The sequence below is a fragment of the Osmerus mordax genome, chromosome 6 (genome assembly GCF_038355195.1).
Source record: "Osmerus mordax isolate fOsmMor3 chromosome 6, fOsmMor3.pri, whole genome shotgun sequence".
In the NCBI taxonomy this organism is placed as follows: domain Eukaryota; kingdom Metazoa; phylum Chordata; class Actinopteri; order Osmeriformes; family Osmeridae; genus Osmerus; species Osmerus mordax.
Window position 1 is genome coordinate 2099335 of NC_090055.1, and position 19657 is coordinate 2118991.

Here is a 19657-nt window from a genome sequence, read left to right on the forward strand (position 1 = left end):
TAGATTGACAGCTCCTCTGCGTGACTCATCAGGCCCGACTCCTCTGTCTGCACCAACCCCAGGACGTCCTCTCACACCTCAGACCCACCATATCCCACCGAGCTGAAGCCAGGGGCTCTAACCTCTCTCTTTCTATCACAACCTTCCCCAGACGTCTAAAAACCACGGCTGGAGCCAGAGTTGACCTCGGATCAGTGTCTGAAGACCATGTCAAGCCTCCGTCACCTGTCTGCCTGCCTGTGCTGATCAGGGAGCAGCGGGTAATTGTTATAAACTGCTAAAGTGCCTGGGGAGAGATCGGATTACCCTACCCGTATTACATCAGCGCTTAGGCTCCCTCACCCGTGAGCAAGCACATACCTCCCAGTCTCAGAGACCAGGCCACCGGCACACTGTTTTAACAGCACGGGGGGGGGGCAGGAAGCGAAAGCTCTGATCTCTATATATGGGTTGTGTATGAGTATCCACGGTGACAGAGTGAAAGTGGGATGGTGAGAGAGGGACGCCTCGAGAAGGGATGAGGCCCATGACCTGGGGATCCGAGGCCTGAGGATCTGCCAGCTCAGGGCGGCCACAGTGACCGAGGTGATAACTTGTGTGTGTTGTGTGTTGTAACCGCCTTGGTGTGTGTGTGTGTGTGTGTGTGCGTGTGCGGTTTATCTGGCCTCAACAGAGATTTAGGAGAAAATGCCTCATTAATTATGAAGCCTCTACAGAGAACAGAAATGCACATATAAAAAGTCCCTAATGTGTCTTATCTTGCGGAGGAAATAATGATTGATGCCTCTTATACCGCAGAGATTTACAACACAGAAGGGAGGGACGGCAAGGAGAAAGAGAGAGAGCGTGATAGAGAGAGAGAGAGAGATAGAGACAGAGAGAGATAGAGAGAGAGACAGAGAGAGAGAGAGAGAGAGAGAGAGAGACAGAGAGAGAGAGATAGAGAGGAGAGAGAGAGAGAGAGAGAGAGAGGAGAGAGAGAGAGAGAGAGAGAGAGAGAGAGAGAGAGAGAGAGAGAGAGAGAGAGAGAAAGGGAGGGAGGAATCAGAACATTCTAGACAAAACTGGTGTCTTCCAGTCAAAAGCCACATTCATCTTAAAATGCTGACAGAGGAGGGTGGGTGTGTGACTTTTCAGACCCTAAGGCAAGTCTGAGTGCAGCCTAGCAGGGAGGAGGTGGGGGGTGGGTGGGGAGGTGTGTGTTTGTGTGCCACTCCTGAACTTTGGTTTTCTAACTCCATTAAGCAGAACCCCTGGAGAGCTTTGGAAACCGACCCAGCTGAGGAGGAGCTCCGGGCCGGAGGGAGAAAGAGAGGGAGGGAGGTGGAGAGGTGAGGAGGGAGGAGGGGTGAGGGAGGGAGAGGTGGGAGGGAGGTGGAGAGGTGAGGAGGGAGGGAGGGAGGGTGAGAGGGAGGGAGGGTGAGAGTGAGGGAGGGAGGTGGAGAGGTGAGGAGGGAGGGAGGGAGGGAGGGTGAGAGGGAGGGAGGGTGAGAGGGAGGGAGGGAGGTGGAGAGGTGAGGAGGGAGGGAGGGAGGGTGAGAGGGAGGGAGGGAGGTGGAGAGGTGAGGAGGGAGGGAGGGTGAGAGGGAGGGAGGGTGAGAGGGAGGGAGGGAGGTGGAGAGCTGAGCGTTTTTTTGGCGTGTGTGTTTGTTTTCCCTCACAACCAGATCCAGGGGTGAGGCCACATGGGGATTATATGAGGCCCCAGTGACCAGGGGTTCACTTAGGGGTGCAGGGATAGCCCCCGTCCCTTACCCCCCCGCTCCACGGAGCTGACCTGGAGGAGACCCCCCTACGAGGCGCGTCCTACTTGACACGCCTCCTTTCCACCACCATTCGCCACCCCTCACCTCCAATGTGCCGAATCAGTCCAGGCCAGAAACTCAGAGAGTATCCACTAATATGGAAAAAAGCCTGTTTGGAGCGAAATATGAGGGCAAATATTATTCTTCCTGATCGTAACCGCGTGGAGCACCCTCTGACCTGGCAGTGAAAGTGCTGAACAAAAAGCCCAAAGACTTTTTCTGCGCCATCAAAGGAGAGCTACATAAAATAAACAGGACCATCAGATTACTGCGCTGAACACGAGGCCGCCCTGCCTCCACGAGGCCCGCCCTGCCTCCACGCGGCCCTGCCCCAAAAGCTCTATGGGAGTTAAGTGTGGGGTCCACTCAGTCAAACACCATGACGCAAAATGGAACAAGCCTCCGACAGAAGACCTGGGACTGACGGAATAAGGCCCCTACCCACAGACCCCGGAGCCCAGGAGAGAGATGGAGGGAGACAGGAGACAGCAGGGGAGAGGAACAGAGAGAGGTGCCGGGGGGGGCGGGGGGAGAGGTGAGAGAGTTAAGAGAGAGAGAGAGAGAGAGAGAGAGAGAGAGAGAGAGAGGTGAGAAAGAGAGAGGTGAAAGAGAGGGAGGGAGAGGTGAACGAGAGGGAGGGAGAGGTGAAAAAAAGGAGTAGGAACGAGATGAAAAACAGGGCGAGAGAGGGGAAAAAGAGAGGAGGGGAGAGAGGAGGAGGAAGGGCTAGGGGCTACGACCACTGAGCCATGTTGGTTACGCTGACCCACAAACACACACACAGCGGTCCGGAGGGCCAGGGGCAGGACAGACGGCCGTCAGACGGGGTGGCAGGACAGGGTGGCTGGTGACGGTGACTGGAGCTGCCACAGAGACTCTGAGGCTAAGCTGGCTAGCCCTGCTAACAGTGGGCAGCCTCAGACGGCAGGAGCTGACCTCACAGGGGCTCTTTATAAGCCTCTGAGTGTGCGAATGTGTGTGTGTGTTTCAGCGTGTGTGGGTGACGTAACACGTTGGCCGAAGTAGAAAGCAGATCTATCAGACTTTGAGGGAGACTGGCTTTTCTACTGGCCCCGAGTTCACCTTTTAAAGGTTCCATCGCCTCCAGACCCCCTGGTCCACCTAGGAGCCTCTGCTCCCCACCCCATCCTGCCCATCCTCAGCCTTCATCTAGCCAGCTCTGTGTGGATCCTGGGACAGTTCCCTCCAGGAAGATCTCTCCACAAGACTCTCCCTTACGCGACCAAAGAAGGAAATAAACCATGTCTGGTATCAGGAGGACAGAAAGTCCCTCTCCAAACTCCTCACACTTTCCCTTCTACACCCCCCCCCCCCCCACCCAGCCACCATCACACACCACACACCACCACACACGCACACCCCACACACACTCATCATCTCCCAGCCACATAGTCTCCATGTCCATTAAATCCGAGTAATCTCATTCTCCACTTCCTCTGACGTGCCGCTGATATCCTCTTGGTCCGGCAGGCGGGGCGATGCTGGCCGACACGGGGGTCAGGTGAGGTGCCTGCATATAACAATTAGTAACTGTGGCTGATTCAAACTATGGAGCTGTGAGAAAGTGTGAGAAGCCGTGATTATCATTCATTTGGTTTTGTTTCCTAAAACCGACACTGATACAGCCAGTGTGGCTCACTGGGCCTGGAACCAGAGGAAACACAATACCGTCACTCTCTCTCCTCTCTCTGTCTCTCTGTCTCTCTCTTTCTCCCTCCCTCCCTCTCTCTCTCTCTTTTCTTCTTTAACTCAGCTGTTTTGTAGGAAACCCCGTCTCTTTGAAGAAGGGAAGAATCTTTCATTACTCAACAGCAGAAAGAAAGAAGGCAAGAGGGAGATGATAGGGAGAGAAGAACTGGTCCATTGTCTCTCCTCCACACCCCTCCCACTTGCCCCCTCCCTCCCTCCGTCCACCAATGATAATTGTGCGGGCTAATTACAGAGAGACTCTCCAACAGGTGTGGCACGCCGCACCTGGAGGAGAGTGTGTGTGAAGCAACAAGGGAAAGAAAGAGAGAGAGAGCGAGAGAGAGAGAGAGGAGAGACAGAGAGAGAGAAAGAGTGTGTGTATGTGTGTAAAAGAGACAGAGAGAGACAGAGAGAGAGACAGAGAGAGACAGAGAGAGAGTGTGTATGTGTGTAAAAGAGAGAGAGACAGAGAGAGACACAGAGACAGAGACAGAGAGAGAGAGAGAGAGAGAGAGAGAGAGAGAGAGAGAGAGAGAGAGAGAGAGAGAGCTCTATGTAGTGTTGCTGTGTTATACATAAAAGAACAAATGAGTCTATGAGTGTCTGGTTGAAAACATGTGTCATATGTGCTCAAAAGTCATTTTTTTGTGCACAATGCAACTCATTCCAACCTTGCAGACATATTACACATAAGTAGACAGGGGGTCGAGAAGGTTAACTGTTGACTATAGACACAATATTACTCAGTCAGCATACTGTACTCTCTCCAGGGCAGATGTTTTCAATTACCCATGCAGCATCTGTGTTGAATTACTGGAAGGTTGAAATTAGCACAAAAACAATCTCACTCTCGCTCATACACCGCACTGAATTCAATTGAGAGTGATCAGACAATCACTTAATTGATGAAGGCGACCGCAATGGGAGGCTCTTTGTATGATTCACTATCTATAAACGACTATCTGCCAATAACATCGCGTGATTTGCCTTTTGATAAACGCAGAGTAAGTAGAGTTTCTGGAGACATGTCCGGATGTAGAACAACCGGAGACAGCGATGATGCGTGTGGGGTCATTCACATGACTTTTTTTTGTAGTTTTTACCGTAACAGGTTCAGTAGCTAACAGGAAAGGAGTAAGACATTTGGTCAACTGCCAGAGAGAAAAAAGGAAAATAAGAAACGCAGCGTGACATTTCCAGCAAAATGTGACGTCAGTCCAGTGAGAAAGGATGGATGCTCAGCGTGTCCTATCACGTTCGTATTAGAAAATAAGAAAGTTTGTTGTTTTAGAAATTTTGCCGGCTAGACAATGACAACGACCGGCTAGGGTTACAGTAAAACGTAAGGCCTCACATACAGATGTTAGTCACACCAGCGTGGATGACATCAGCCGTCTAGTTCCAGTCCCCCGAAAACTGCGGAATAATTTTAGGCAAATGCTACTGGACTTTACAAGACCATTATCGTACATGTCCCATTAATAAAATTAGGTGTTTTGTAATTAGACCGCAAAACATTTGTCACAGCCGGGTAGAAACGATATAAAAAAGCCTGCACGAATAGTCACAGACTGACATTACAGATAGTTGAGATTTCTGGTCAATGGTCATTACGTTGTAATATATATATATAATGTTTGTTTGCATGATTTAATTGAATAATTAGAGCTTTGGTTGGAAGAATAATTAGAGCTTTGGTTGGAAGAAATTATGGCTTTCAATAATTGCCCTCACAATGTTGACTCATCATTAAACCTATGGAATGAGTCCTGTGTCGCCATCTTGTGGAACCTTTCCTAAAACCAGCGGCGAGCACTGACCGTTGCTCTATCTAAGATCTCCACAACGGCCAGACCTCATTAACTATAGCACAAAGTAAACATGAACAAGTTCAATACAATATTATTTTTATTATACATTTAACTGATAGATTTACGTATGGCAAACGAAGAATTAAAAACATTAAATGTATTGGTCAAACATGGTTGAAATGTAGTTAACTTACATTGTATTAAACCTAATATTCAGTTACAATATATATATGTTATGTTCCTTACACAAGGATATCTTCAAGCACCCATTACAGATTGACTAAAAGGATACATGAGTTAAGATTAACATCAAAATGCATTTCCCCAAATTAGATGCTTTTGTCTCAACCAATTGCATCCAGGCAATGAGTTGGATAGAACATGTCAAATAAACATGGTGGTAGTAGAGGAGAACTAACAATTGTAATCATCACACCTCCTCCCTTTTGCAAAGAAAATCCACGGTTACCACACACTGTCCAGTGGAGTGTGTTGCTTTCACTATTAGTTTAGGTTTGGTTTCAGATAAAGCCAAGTCTTATGCCTGTGGGCAATTTCCACCTAAGACTCCATCTTAGTCGTGTTTAAAGCCTAGTCCTTTGATTGGCTGGCAGCTCATCTTGGTCAAGTCCCCACAAGAAAGTCCGCAGACGGGTCACTTCCTTTTGAAGCTCGGGGCTGGGGATTGGCTGGGAGAGGTCCAGACGAGGAGTCTCATTGGGTAGGATGAGAGGAGGGTGATCCAGGAAGCTCTCAAAGATGTCTAAGGTCAACGACACAAGGCGTGTTGGTTAGAGGGGCATGGCATCTTAAGGGAAACCAACGGCAAACATATTTTATTGGAAAGATTGACGTTAGCCCCCTTGCTTCTCACCTCCGCTCAGCTCTGTCCCCGGGGGCGGGGCCCAGGCAGAAGGCGGGGCCCGGGCAGGGCCCAGCTTGTAATTGGTCAGCAGGTGGTGCAGCTGGGCGGGGCTTAGGAGCGTGTGGTCCTCTTGTAGGCTGGTCCAGGTTGACTGGCAGGGTCAGGGCCGGAGAATAACCAATCATTATCATTATAGAATAGCCAATCATTATCATGATAGAATAGCCAATCGTTATCATTATTGCTTTCTAAGTTATAAGTTTCTAAAGGTTGAAAAAACTTTTGAAAAAACTTTTGATTTTTTTTTGTTGAAAAAAACTTTTGAAAAAGACTTTTGAAAAAAAGTTCTGTGTCGTCAGCACTTCAACTTTTCTTTGTCTTTAAAAACATGTATCTGTACTTTTACTTGAGTGTAGGATGTGTGTACTTTTGCCATATCTGGTAACACCAATTTAAAATGTTAAACAGTTTTACCTGGATGAGGCGGGTCTTAGGGATGCACAGGAAGTTGACTGTGACTGAAAGCTTCTTCAGGAACTCAGAGGCAATGTCTCCTAGTCCAGCCCCTTGAAGCCAGTCCAGAACCAGATCCAGGTTGGTGCGGATCTGGACCGCTCTGGACCAGGAAAACAAGCCATCTGGTTGAGAGAGATGGAGAGAGAGAGAGGACCAATCAAATCATCGGACAGATACTTCAGGTACACGAACCACAGACGTCGTCCAACCCAGCCCAACGAACCTCTCTCCAGCAGCGTGTTGAGCAGGGAGGTGTTGGTGAAGAAGAAACAGGTAACCGAACGTCTGGGAGGTGAGGGGGGGGGGACAGGCAAGCCTCCCGGGACAGCGTGAGGGAACAGCGGTACACCTCCACCAGCCGGCCACTGTGGGGGGGCAGGGAGGACACATCATCCCCCTCTCTTTCCCCCTCTCCATCCTCTCCCCCCCTCCGTCTCCCTGGGCCCGGCCCTCTCCTTGTCCTGCTCGCTGGAGAAGGGGTTGGTGTCCAGGAGAGCCGGGAGAGGGAGTACAGGGTCTGGGGTTGGGGGACAGAAAGATACAAACGTTTTTTTGTTGTTGTTTTGTTTGTTATATTCCTAGAGAAATACACCAGGAGAAGGTATGGATCTTACTGTGTGATTACCTTGGTGAGGTGATACACACATTGTTGGAACGTGTGCATTATGACATCATCTAGCTGCGCCAATGCCTCCGAACACGTGTTCATGTCGCCGATAAGACTGGATCTCCTGGAGCTTAAATACGAGAATTACTCAATAAATAACAAAGAATCACAGACACTTTCTGTTATTATTTTTTTTTAACTTTATTTGTAATTCTTTGTCTCACCCTCAAACTCCCACTCTTTTTCCATAGCTTCAACTTTGACCTGGAAGAAGTTCAGGAGCTCCGTGGCATTGGACATCCAGAACATCAGGGGTCGAAGGTCCAATGATAGCTTCTGTGCACTGGGCACGCTCAGATCAGCCCTCCTGCTCTGCAGAGCTGGACGCACCAGTTTGTATATTGAATTCCAATTTTCTACTACAAACGTCACTGGTTATTGCACTCACTGTAGTGGTTTACGGCGAGATCAGAATGAAATCGGTATGTTTTGAATTTACCACAACAATGTGACTTGCAAACATTCGAATGTGAATCATTCATCACGAGTGGGAGTTAGAGTTAAACAGAGGAAATGGGAGGGTCGGTCGGAAACTTTCTTACTTTTGCGTGGGATGCTTATCCCCAAATTCCTTAATGTCATCCTGCAAGAGAGGAAGAGAGGAAGAGAGAGAGAGAGAGAGAGAGAGAGAGAGAGAGAGAGAGAGAGAGAGAGAGAGAGAGAGAGAGAGAGAGAGAGAGAGAAGAAGAGAGTCGTATGTGTGGGCTTAGTGACGGATGGAGGAAGGAGGGGTGAGAGAGTCTGGACTGACTGGCCATGACCATTACAAAACATTTTCCATCTGGAAGGAAGTGACATCAGCTATCACCTCTTCCTGCCTAGAGCTTTATGTACAAAGACTACCTGAACTCTGTCTGTCTGTCTGCCTCTCTGAGATCACCTTTCCTCTTCATTAGACACAATTCCACGTGACATTTCCAGACGTTTAGTGATAGTCTACAATATTTATTTATTTATTTATTAACTTGTAAGTGTATCATCTCACCCAAACAATTCCTTTGATTCGATTGGCTGCTTTAAGCAGTATCTGGGGTGTGAGGGCTGGGTCCAGGTGTTTGGAGGCGTGGTCTATCATGATGGACAGGAGGTAGGCAGGGCTTAGGGGCCCACTGCTCGAGTCTGGAGAGGAGTTCTTGGAGACGATCTCCTGTGGAGGAGACACCCAAACATCAAGGCCTGAATTCTACGTCTTGTTTCAGCTCAAAATAAACTTGCTGAATCCAAAGGTCAGATGCTTGATTACAAGAAGAAGTGTGTAGTACAAGTATAGAGACTCAGTCCATAAGTTACATTGACATTTAGCAGATGCTCTTATCCAGAGTGACTTACAGTAATTACAGGGACATTCCCCCACAAGCCAAGTAGGGTGAAGTGCCTTGCCCAAGGACACAATGTCATTTTGCACAGCCAGGGATCGAACCAGCAACCTTTTGATTACTAGCCCGATTCCCTAACCGCTCAGCCATCACACTAATCATATTTTTCATTTGTAATGTGTCCTTCTTGCACGCATGGCGCTTGAAGTTTACATAGTCCTCACCTGCAGCAAGGTGTCAGTGTGTCGAGGCTGGAACTTCAACAGGGCCTCGGTCGAACCCAGGTACTGCCTCAGTGCTTCCTGCCTGTCCACCAATCCCGAAGAGCAGCACAAGGAGGGGGTGTCGGCCTGCCACGGCAGGGCCAATGCCAGAGGAGCTGCTGGGGTCACGCGGGGGTCACGGTACAGGAAGAGGAAGTGCTCCCCCAGGCCAATCACATCCCCCGGTTTAAGCACCGCCTCCCTGTACAGGGCGGTGCCGTTGTGTGTGACAGCGCCACCCCTGAAAGGACGCACCAGCGCTGGGGACAGGAGGAGGGTCAGAGAGATGGATGGTTAGGTTTGCTGAGGGGCAGTTCTATGGGCGTGTCTAAAGCCCTCTGTGACATTGCATGTAAACAGGGCTACACGAGTAAAATGTGCTTTGGTGGAGCGTGTCTGCAATGCATGGCATCCTTCAGTGTGTCAGCTGTGCGTCCCTGTAGGCCTGTGGAGCCGAGGATGGGTGAGAGCGCTCTACCTTGTCCGGAGGGCGTCTCGGGGACAGCGGAGTCCCTCCTGACCAGGAGGTGTCTGACCAGGAGGTCTGGAGCCGAGAGGAAGGTCTCCACCTTCAGGGGCCTCTTCCCCTTCCTCTCCCTCTCCCTGTCCTTCTCTCTCTCCCTCATGGTGGGCTTTCTCCCAAACACGTGTGTGTGACCCGCCATGATGTACAAAACAAAGTCCTGAACAAAACACAACAACACAAAGGATGGGGAGGGGGGGGGGGGGGTAGAGAGAAAAGAGAAGGCGGAGGAGTCTGTTATCATCCGAGTGCCATGCTTAACGATAAGCAGCCATCTTTGCAATCTTAAGTTACACAGAGGGCAGGAGATATGGTATGAAGAGTGTCACAGTTTGTCACAATGGGGACCTATGTGAGGTCATTGTCCGAGATGAAGTGATGTACACAGAGAGGCTCTTGTGCTCTCTGTAGGTATTGTGCTCGAGGTTGAATGGGAGAGGCTGGAAAACAGATACAAACAGTGATGGTATGTGGAGATATGAGACATGCAGGTATGATATCATGTCCAGAGTGTGTGTGTCTGGGCGTGGGCGTGCGTGTAGCTGCATGATACGGCCTGCTTGCACATCTGTGTGTGTGTGTGTGTGCGCGTGTGTCCGTGAGTATGTCTGCTTGTGTGTACATGTGTACGTCTGTTAGTGTGTGTGATATAATCTGGCGGCGCAGGTCTAGCCTTGCTCTGGTCGTATCCCTGCAGTAACAGGAAGTAGGGTCGGTCTGTGGGCGGAAGGATCAGGCTCTGTGACATCACTTCCAGGTCACAGCTGGAGTAGTCCTTCTCCTCCTCAGTTGGCTTGGTCCTACGCTCCACCTCACATCCGATCTTCGTCCCCAGAATCTGAGAGAGGGGGGGTGAGAGTTAGACTGTTATATTTACCACACAATGCCTCCTCTTTGGCTTAGATTTAAGACCCTCTTATGTGTCCCCAAACGTTTTCTATGAATTCCCTGTTCTCTCTTCTCAACTCGTATTGCAGGATGGTTCTCACTCTTTAGCGGTTAGCGATCAAAGATGTCTGTCCACATCCTCCTTCCTCCTCCCCTCCCCTCGCCCGCTCATCCTCCTCCCCTCCCCTCGCCCGCTCATTCTCCTTCCCCCTCCCCTCGCCCGCTCATCCTCCTCCCCTCCCCTCGCCCGCTCATCCTCCTCCCCTCCCCTCGCCCGCTCATTCTCCTTCCCCCTCCCCTCGCCCGCTCATCCTCCTTCCTCCTCCCCTCCCCTCGCCCGCTCATCCTCCTCCCCTCCCCTCGCCCGCTCATCCTCCTTCCCCCTCCCCTCCCCTCGCCCGCTCATCCTCCTTCCCCCTACCCTCGCCCGCTCATCCTCCTTCCTCCTCCCCTCGCCCGCTCATCCTCCTTCCCTCTCCCCTCGCCCGCTCATCCTCCTTCCTCCTCCCCTCGCCCGCTCATCCTCCTTCCTCCTCCCCTCGCCCGCTCATCCTCCTTCCCCCTCCCCTCGCCCGCTCATCCTCCTTCCCCCTCCCCTCGCCCGCTCATCCTCCTTCCCCCTCCCCTCGCCCGATCATCCTCCTTCCTCCTCCCCTCGCCCACTCATCCTCCTTCCCCCTCCCCTCGCCCGCTCATCCTCCTTCCCCCTCCCCTTGCCCACTCATCCTCCTTCCTCCTCCCCTCGCCCACTCATCCTCCTCCCCTCCCCTCGCCCGCTCATCCTCCTTCCTCCTCCCCTCCCCTCGCCCGCTCATCCTCCTTCCCCCTCCCCTCGCCCACTCATCCTCCTTCCCCCTCCCCTCGCCCACTCATCCTCCTTCCCCCTCCCCTCGCCCTCTCATCCTCCTTCCTCCTCCCCTCCCCTCGCTCGCTCATCCTCCTTCCCCCTCCCCTCGCCCGCTCATCCTCCTTCCCCCTACCCTCGCCCGCTCATCCTCCTTCCTCCTCCCCTCGCCCGCTCATCCTCCTTCCCTCTCCCCTCGCCCGCTCATCCTCCTTCCTCCTCCCCTCGCCCGCTCATCCTCCTTCCTCCTCCCCTCGCCCGCTCATCCTCCTTCCCCCTCCCCTCGCCCGCTCATCCTCCTTCCCCCTCCCCTCGCCCGCTCATCCTCCTTCCCCCTCCCCTCGCCCGCTCATCCTCCTTCCCCCTCCCCTCGCCCGATCATCCTCCTTCCTCCTCCCCTCGCCCACTCATCCTCCTTCCCCCTCCCCTCGCCCGCTCATCCTCCTTCCCCCTCCCCTCGCCCACTCATCCTCCTTCCTCCTCCCCTCGCCCACTCATCCTCCTCCCCTCGCCCGCTCATCCTCCTTCCTCCTCCCCTCCCCTCGCCCGCTCATCCTCCTTCCCCCTCCCCTCGCCCGATCATCCTCCTTCCCTCCCCTCGCCCACTCATCCTCCTTCCCCCTCCCCTCGCCCACTCATCCTCCTTCCCCCTCCCCTCGCCCACTCATCCTCCTTCCTCCTCCCCTCGCCCTCTCATCCTCCTTCCTCCTCCCCTCCCCTCGCCCGCTCATCCTCCTTCCCCCTCCCCTCGCCCGATCATCCTCCTTCCTCCTCCCCTCGCCCACTCATCCTCCTTCCCCCTCCCCTCGCCCACTCATCCTCCTTCCTCCTCCCCTCGCCCGCTCATCCTCCTTCCTCCTCCCCTCCCCTCGCCCGCTCATCCTCCTTCCTCCTCCCCTCCCCTCGCTCGCTCATCCTCCTTCCTCCTCCCCTCGCCCGATCATCCTCCTTCCTCCTCCCCTTGCCCACTCATCCTCCTTCCCCCTCCCCTCGCCCACTCATCCTCCTTCCTCCTCCCCTCGCCCGCTCATCCTCCTTCCTCCTCCCCTCCCCGATCATCCTCCTTCCTCATCCCCTCCCCTCCCCTCGCCCGCTCATCCTCCTTCCCCCTCCCCTCGCCCACTCATCCTCCTTCCTCCTCCCCTCCCCGATCATCCTCCTTCCTCCTCCCCTCCCCTCCCCTCGCCCGCTCATCCTCACCTCTCCAGGCTGCGTCATCATGCTCACGATGTTCTTCCTGTCCTGGACGCCACCGCCGTTGTTCGGGTGGTTGCCGGAGTGACGGGGGTCGCCGCCAGCGTGGTTGCCCTGGCGACGCCTCAGGCTGAGATTCATGTCGCTGATGCTTCGCCTGAGCTCCGAATTCCGTGCTCGATGACCTCGCTCGCCCTCCTCCGGACCGGACGCCATTCGACTCCGCCTCCACCGCACACCTGTCAGGAAGACAACCAGGCCCTGTTACGACATCATCGTAGGAGCACTCGACAATCCAAACACACATTACTGCCCAGTCAAGGGGATTCTATAGGTAACATGTAGACTTCTTGGTAGGACACAAAGTCCAACAAAGTTACAAAGGAGTATTTATTTGAGCCTTTATGGTTGTACGTCAGTGACAAGTATGTCCCTGTTTTCTCCAACGGTGCAGTATGGTCTGTGTTATGTAGTCGACGTACACACATGTTGTGTGTTTGTTACCTGCATAGTTCTCCCCCTCCCTCTCCCTCTCCTTCTCCTCCCTCTCGTAATCTTCCCGCTTCTGCATCTCAAAGCGTCGCTCAAATCCGTCCTTCGGCCTCCACATGTCCACCAATAACAAGGGGCATTCCCAAGGGGCCACCCCCCGCCGACATTCCGTCTCCCATTGGACAGCTCCATCTGGCTGCTGGATGGGCTTTCCGATGACATCACACAACAGGAAGTCTTCTGGGCAGTGTTTCTGGAGGACTGTGAGGTGAGGCAACACAGGGGAGATTCCAATGGGTTTTGCCCGCAACTCTAATTAATATCTGAGAGGTCATGTCTATGTTTGTTTGACATTATTCATATCGGGAATCATTATTCCCTTATTGACACAGGGTGGAAATCAGTCTTGTGCAAGTCACACAACAACCCACTCCTGCCCTGCCCTGCCCTTCCCTTCCGTTCCCTTCTCACCTGCATCCTCCGTCTCCTCCCTCTCTCTCTCCGTGTATCGGGTGATGACCTGGGCGATGAGCTGCCTGGCGGTGGAGTGGACGTTGGCGAGCAGCGAGCGGTAGTTGGCTCCGCTGGAGAGGGCGTCCCCGTAGATCTTGATGAGGCCCGGGGCGGTGGAGGAGGCCGGGGGCAGGTAGTGGTGCGACGAGGGCGCCGCGGAGTGAGCCCACAACTCTCTCTCCCTCTCCCCCACGGCCCGGTCACGGTCGCTGTTAGAGCGCCCCCGCAGGAAGAGGTGGGAAAGGCGCTTGGTGCGAGACTGGGGGGCGGAGGGCCGGGGCCTGAGGAACGCCGGGGAGGGAGAGGGGGACGAGGGAGCCAGGGAGGGGGTGGAGACAGAGAGGGAGGAGGAAGGGGCAGAGGGGGCCTCGTGGAGGGAGGCTGCGTCAGAGCTGGTGGTGGACCTGGGGAAAGAAAAGAAAAAAGAGGGGGGGGGGCCATGGGGGGGATGTTGAAGGGGGGAGGGGGGGGAAATGGAATGTCACCTGAGAGTTATGACTGACAGAGCTGAATTTGGACAAGCTACATGAACTGCAACCACTTTGAGGAAACAGTCCCAGTCTTTCACCGGCTCTCTGTTACAAATCACTATGTAACTCTAATCTTGATCTGGCCTGCAAGGTCAACAAGTCAAAACAAATCAGTCTGCTTAAAGACTTAATAAGGTCTAGGTAACAGGGAGGAGACAGTAGACTAGGAAACTGACTTGACAGAGGCAGCGCTGGGCCAGCGACCCCCCCAGCTTGGCAAAGTGTTTCCTGGGTGAGTTGATCCACAGACCCACAGGGAAATGAAGCTTCCTGAAACGAGGACTGCCAGACCCCTCCATCTGAGAGAGAGAGAGAGAGAGAGAGAGAGAGAGAGAGAGAGAGAGAGAGAGAGAGAGAGAGAGAGAGAGAGAGAGAGAGAGAGAGAGAGACAGAGACAGAGACAGAGAGAGAGAGAGAGAGAGAGAGAGAGAGAGAGAGAGAGAGAGAGAGAGAGAGCAACAAGAAACACAGAGAAAGAGATACATCATTATTAGTGAGGGAAGGGGAGGTTAATGTGGAGAGAAAAGGTGGGTAGAAAAAAGTAAAGGAAAAGTTTAAGAGAAGAGCAGTGCAAGAAGAAAGGAAGGGCCAGACGAGATTTCTGTATTTGTTTAGTCACCAGTAGGGGGTACTTTTGATGAACTAACACACCAGAGAACAGATCGACCCAACACAATCCTCGGATTTGAGTCAGCTGAAAAACTTGCATCACGATACAAGGTCTATATTCAACAGGGCTCCTGGAACAATGGTATGAAATCACCATTGTGGAATACCAAATTAAGTTTGACTTTACTGGTCAAAGAAAAACACATTTGTCATAAGATCATCCACAAAAGACTCTGGCCACATCAAACATCTCATACGCATCGTTTCAAAACTCACAGAACTCCTCTATATTTAGAATATAGCGTGTCATTTCTCATTCTCCAAACAGGAAGCCTCTTCTGCAGGCCTCAGACCCAGCTGTCGTGTTGAAAGGGAAATGCCCACTCAAAGGTCACTAGCTGTCCGCCCCTCTACATTGGTCTTGCTAGGAGTCACGGTTCAAACTACCATTTAAATCTGAGCAGTCTACTACACTGAAATCTCATCGTTTAACAACTTACATTACTTTACTTTACATTTGGAAAATAGATGGTGATGTTAGATCGGTCTCCAGGTTTGACTCTTGTCTAAAATGTATTGTAAAAGCTTGTGAATTTCCTGCGAAGCTAGTCAGTATTTTGGAGAGAATGTTTTGGATTAATGGCAGTCTTTCTTTACTCTTTAAGAAAAAAAAACTATTTAGAAAAGATGTTGGAGTCATTTGTGTGACAGATTCTACATTGACAAATGTGGTAAACACACTGTAACCTTTCAATACAGTTGGACAAACGCCCAAATGACCAAAACGTTGACAAACCAATACATTCCAAAAGGAAATCCATATTCAAAAACCTTACCAACAACAGGTATTCCTTCTTGGTTTTATATGTATTAATTGTCCTTTGCAATGGACGTTCTTTTCACCTAAAATCAACTGCGAAGCCGTGGTAAAGTACATCAATATCCTGGCATCCGTCTTTTCCACCAAATGATAAACTCCATTGTCAAATGACCCAATCTAGGTGTCACCTAAATTCCCAAATCTTCTTCTCAATAATATATTATTTTTAGTTCAATTTTTGTTTCTTCTTTTTCTCTTATTTTATTTCTCTTTAGCGGTGGTAAAGGCTCCTGCCTCTAGCTCTCCCTCTCTATAGATAGAGAAACAGGCCCATTGTTCTAAGTGACAGAATTTCCTTCCTCCGTACTGGACAACACCTATATCCTGAGCTAGAGAGAGAGAGAGAGAGAGAGAGAGAGAGAGAGAGAGAGAGAGAGAGAGAGAGAGAGCAATGGCGCAGGGGAATGGGGACATTTTTGTGCGATGCACACAAACGGTTATGAAGAAAATAAATAGGATGGAACAGTAGAACAAGAAAAAGAAGGGATGCAAGAGAGAAAGGAGGAAGAATATTGAGACACAATGATTGATTGTGACGTGTGCGGGAGAAATGTGCATGGATATCAACCTGTGAGTGTGTGTATGTGGTAAAAGTCACTGTTTGAAAGGATGTAAATGGTTCAGAAAATAAGGCCTCATTCAGGCATCCCAGTTTCGCTGAAAGGAGGAAGAAGGAAAAGCAAGACAGGAAGTTCGAGAGAGAGGGACACCTGTGACCTATGACCTTGTCTACAACAGGAAGACTGGTGACAGGAAGGAGAGGAGACGGGAGAGAGGGAGCAGTAAAGAGAACAGAATGAAAGGCAGCAAACTTCACCATTCCGCATTCTTCCACTCTTAACAATGTTTTGATTGATTCTTGCATTCCAGTGTAGGCATGTCTGTCACATTACAACCGCAAGAATGTTGTCAAGACACATTAATCTCGAGAAAGTGATGTTTACCAGAACACACACTGTATCTCCACATTGACAGAACTCAATTCTGAGGGTATGGAGAGATGTTCGCAGACAGATATTATTAACAGCGGACTGTGAACAGTCCTTTGCGTCATGGATTTTCATAGTTTTGTTTGCTTTTGGCATGCGGATGTCAACAATCGTCTTTTCCAGGTAGTTGACTCAGAGGTTTTGTGAAATAACTCCTAATAGTTTAATTCTATAATTCGGGTTCAGATGGCTGAGCGGTTAGTGAGTTTGGCTATTAATCAGAATGTTGCCAGTTCGGTTCGCGGCCGTGCCAAATTACGTTGTGTCCTTGGGCAAGGCACTTCACCCTGCTTGCCTCTGGGGAATGTCCCTGTACTTACTGTAAGTCGCTCTGGATAAGCACGTCTGCTAAATGACTAAATGTAAATGTATGACTGGTATCTACCCTAACAAATAGTAACATTTAGAAAAGAGGTGAAAATAGAGAAATTAAAATCTACTGACATAGGTTCTGTCTATATATATATGTCTTTTTTTCTTCATTATTCAATTATTCCTTGTTATTTTTCAGTTAACTTCCGTTACAAATCACAGAAACATTGCTGGAGAGAGACAGGACAAGCGGTGGGTAAAAATAGATTAGACACAGCATTGTCCATCCTGTTGTTTTAAGGCACACTGTGATTGCTAGAGAGCAACAACAAAAACAAACCATTTCAAAGCAACGACTGTAAATTGATTTTGAGAAACCTAGTTTGGCTGTGAAGGGATTTTCTGTTTTATTCAAGATTACACATTTTTTGTTAGGCTTTCGGATTCAACCAATCAGAGTAACCCTCGATCAACTTGAGACAGTGGCAAGTTCTACTGATCAGGTCACTTGACCTGGCGTTTAAACTAGCAGAATCTATCAGAATCAGAGTTATCCTGTAGTTTGAAGGTTATGTAATAACCCCTAGGCAACATCGCTGAATAGAGGCCATACCTGCTATGTAGGGAGTCAGGTGGCTGAGCGGTGAGGGAGTCGGGCTAGTAATCCGAAGGTTGCCAGTTCGATTCCCGGTCATGCCAACTGACGTTGTGTCCTTGGGCAAGGCACTTCACCCTACTTGCCTTGGGGGAATGTCCCTGTACTTACTGTAAGTCGCTCTGGATAAGAGCGTCTGCTAAATGACTAAATGTAAATGTAAATGTATGACACCTCCATGGTCCATAAAGGGAAAGTTGTGGTGTCACCATCTAGAGGCAACTTTAAGTTTAACTTTAACTTTTAAACGAATTCTCATACATGAATATTAACATTTATGGAATTTTGGAAAATGTATAGTTCATTCCACAACACGGTATGACGGGATTTGGGATTCTTAGTTGACTGTCCTTACACTCCAGCACAGTAGGTGGCGCTGTATGAATTTGACAATCGGATATAAGTAATTAATCTAACAGAAGAAGAACTAAGAAGAAGGACACAGATCAAGCCCAAGGTAGGTCGTTGAGATCAAATTATCTAAATTGTGTGACGAGTCTTTAATATATAACCATTAGAAAATAGATTTTGCTTTCTGCTCAATGTTATATGTATTCAAAAGCAACTAAACCATCTCTGTGATGCCACAACGTCAGACCTTTGATCAAGAATCTACAAATGATTGCCGCAAGCTAGCTTAGCAAGCCTATTGCGTGTTAGCTCGCTGGTACGGAGCCGTGTATACAGATGACTTGGACTAGTAGTAGCCAATGTCCTTTACTACTTACAATTCACTATGCCCATAACTAGCTAATGTCACCCTGGGTAGCTAGCACTATAGTTGTCGGTCATGACATGTTACTAGGAAACTGTAAAATTACTTTCTACTAACCATTGCTAGATAGCTAGCTATCCATATTACCATTGATCCATTCTGCAGTGTAGTTAGCTCTGGCAACTGTACATATAATTTGGAATAGGGAATTATTCGCCAGCTACAACTTAAATGTATGTTGTCCTTTCCCGTTGTGAACATTCCGTTTTCCATTGAAGTGTTGAAGGTGACACCGAGCAATCGAGAAGATGTCTGACGTTATCGAGGAGAAGATTAAGAACTACAGGACGGCTCCTTTCGATGCCCGTTTCCCTAACACCAACCAGACCCGCAACTGTTTTCAAAACTACTTGGGTATGAAATACTGAATGCTGTGTCCATAGAGCTACAAACATGCTCTCTCTCTCTCTCTCTCTCTCTCTCTCTCTCTCTCTCTCTCTCTCTCTCTCTCTCTCTCCTCTCTCCTCTCTCTCTCTCATACACACACAAAAACACGCTTCTTTATGTTCTCTAATTCACTTTGCCTTCTTCTCTCTCTATGTCAGACTTCCACAGGTGCAACAAGGCTCTGTCAGACAAAGGTCAGGATGTAGCCCCCTGTGACTGGTACCAGAGAGTCTACAAGAGTCTGTGCCCCATGAGCTGGGTATGGATATGAATGGCTAAGGGTCACACCCAAGTTCCTCTACACATTTTACGATTTTGTGTGAGCGTACAAAGCTTAAGCAAGTCAGAATCACCCTGGTACCCAGAGTGTTCCGTACACCTGACTTACGGTTTGATCTGTCAGGCAGGGTAATGTTGGTTTTTTGTAGTTTCCAGTAATCCTATTTTTCTCAGATCAGTTTATTGTGAGAAATGGTGGTTAGGTTTAGTGATTCAAAACAGGTCCCAGTGTTCTACTGGCACACCACTGTTTCTTGTTGCGGTGGATTTATCAGCCGTGTGGAATTACCTAGATATTTCTTCTGGTTTAGTGAGTCTTACAGGCTGCAGTTAGCCTGTATTTGTTCCAATCCCTGCCTCTCCCATGTGTTTACATTTAGTCATTTAGCAGACGCTCTTATCCAGAGCGACTTACAGTAAGTACAGGGACATTCCCCCCGAGGCAAGTAGGGTGATGTGCCTTGCCCAAGGACACAACGTCATTTTGCACGGCCGGGAATCGAACTGGCAACCTTCAGATTTTTAGCCCGATTCCTTAACCGCTCAGCCACCTGACTCCTCCTGTTTAATCTAAAGAGCTCCCTTTTTCCCCTCAGGTCTCCAAGTGGGGACGATCAGATTGGGGACGGGAGCTTCGCTGGAAGGATCTAAAATGGCAGCCCTTCGGTGTACGGCTTCAGGACATTCAACTAACTATACTTTGGCGTGCTTAAGAACATTTGAAAACCATGTACCACACCATTATAAATGTTAGTTAACTATGTTAATAATGTTTCTAATGTTACATAATATAAAGACTTAATAAAAACACGCACAAGTTTTTATTCAGCCAAA

At 49.9% G+C, this 19657-nt stretch overlaps 2 protein-coding genes across 2 annotated transcripts; one reads left to right on the forward strand and one right to left on the reverse strand.

The window, feature by feature from the left end:
- Nucleotides 1–5444: 5444 nt before the first annotated feature.
- On the reverse strand, nucleotides 5445–14236 carry rasip1 (Ras interacting protein 1). The gene is given in 22 exon segments (XM_067237983.1): nucleotides 5445–6089; nucleotides 6201–6342; nucleotides 6666–6829; nucleotides 6931–6976; nucleotides 6978–7010; nucleotides 7012–7134; nucleotides 7136–7212; nucleotides 7215–7224; nucleotides 7333–7421; nucleotides 7424–7444; nucleotides 7539–7674; nucleotides 7676–7694; nucleotides 7917–7957; nucleotides 8360–8521; nucleotides 8915–9213; nucleotides 9432–9636; nucleotides 10150–10314; nucleotides 12409–12641; nucleotides 12907–13155; nucleotides 13366–13811; nucleotides 14114–14145; nucleotides 14147–14236. Coding segments are annotated over 22 exon segments (2961 nt in total). The 3' UTR covers nucleotides 5445–5910.
- Nucleotides 14237–17715: 3479 nt separating this feature from the next.
- On the forward strand, nucleotides 17716–19657 carry cox6b2 (cytochrome c oxidase subunit 6B2). Its single transcript, XM_067237944.1, is given in 5 exon segments — nucleotides 17716–17839; nucleotides 18376–18511; nucleotides 18703–18803; nucleotides 19420–19431; nucleotides 19433–19657. Coding segments are annotated over 4 exon segments (261 nt in total). The 5' UTR covers nucleotides 17716–17839; nucleotides 18376–18405; the 3' UTR covers nucleotides 19475–19657.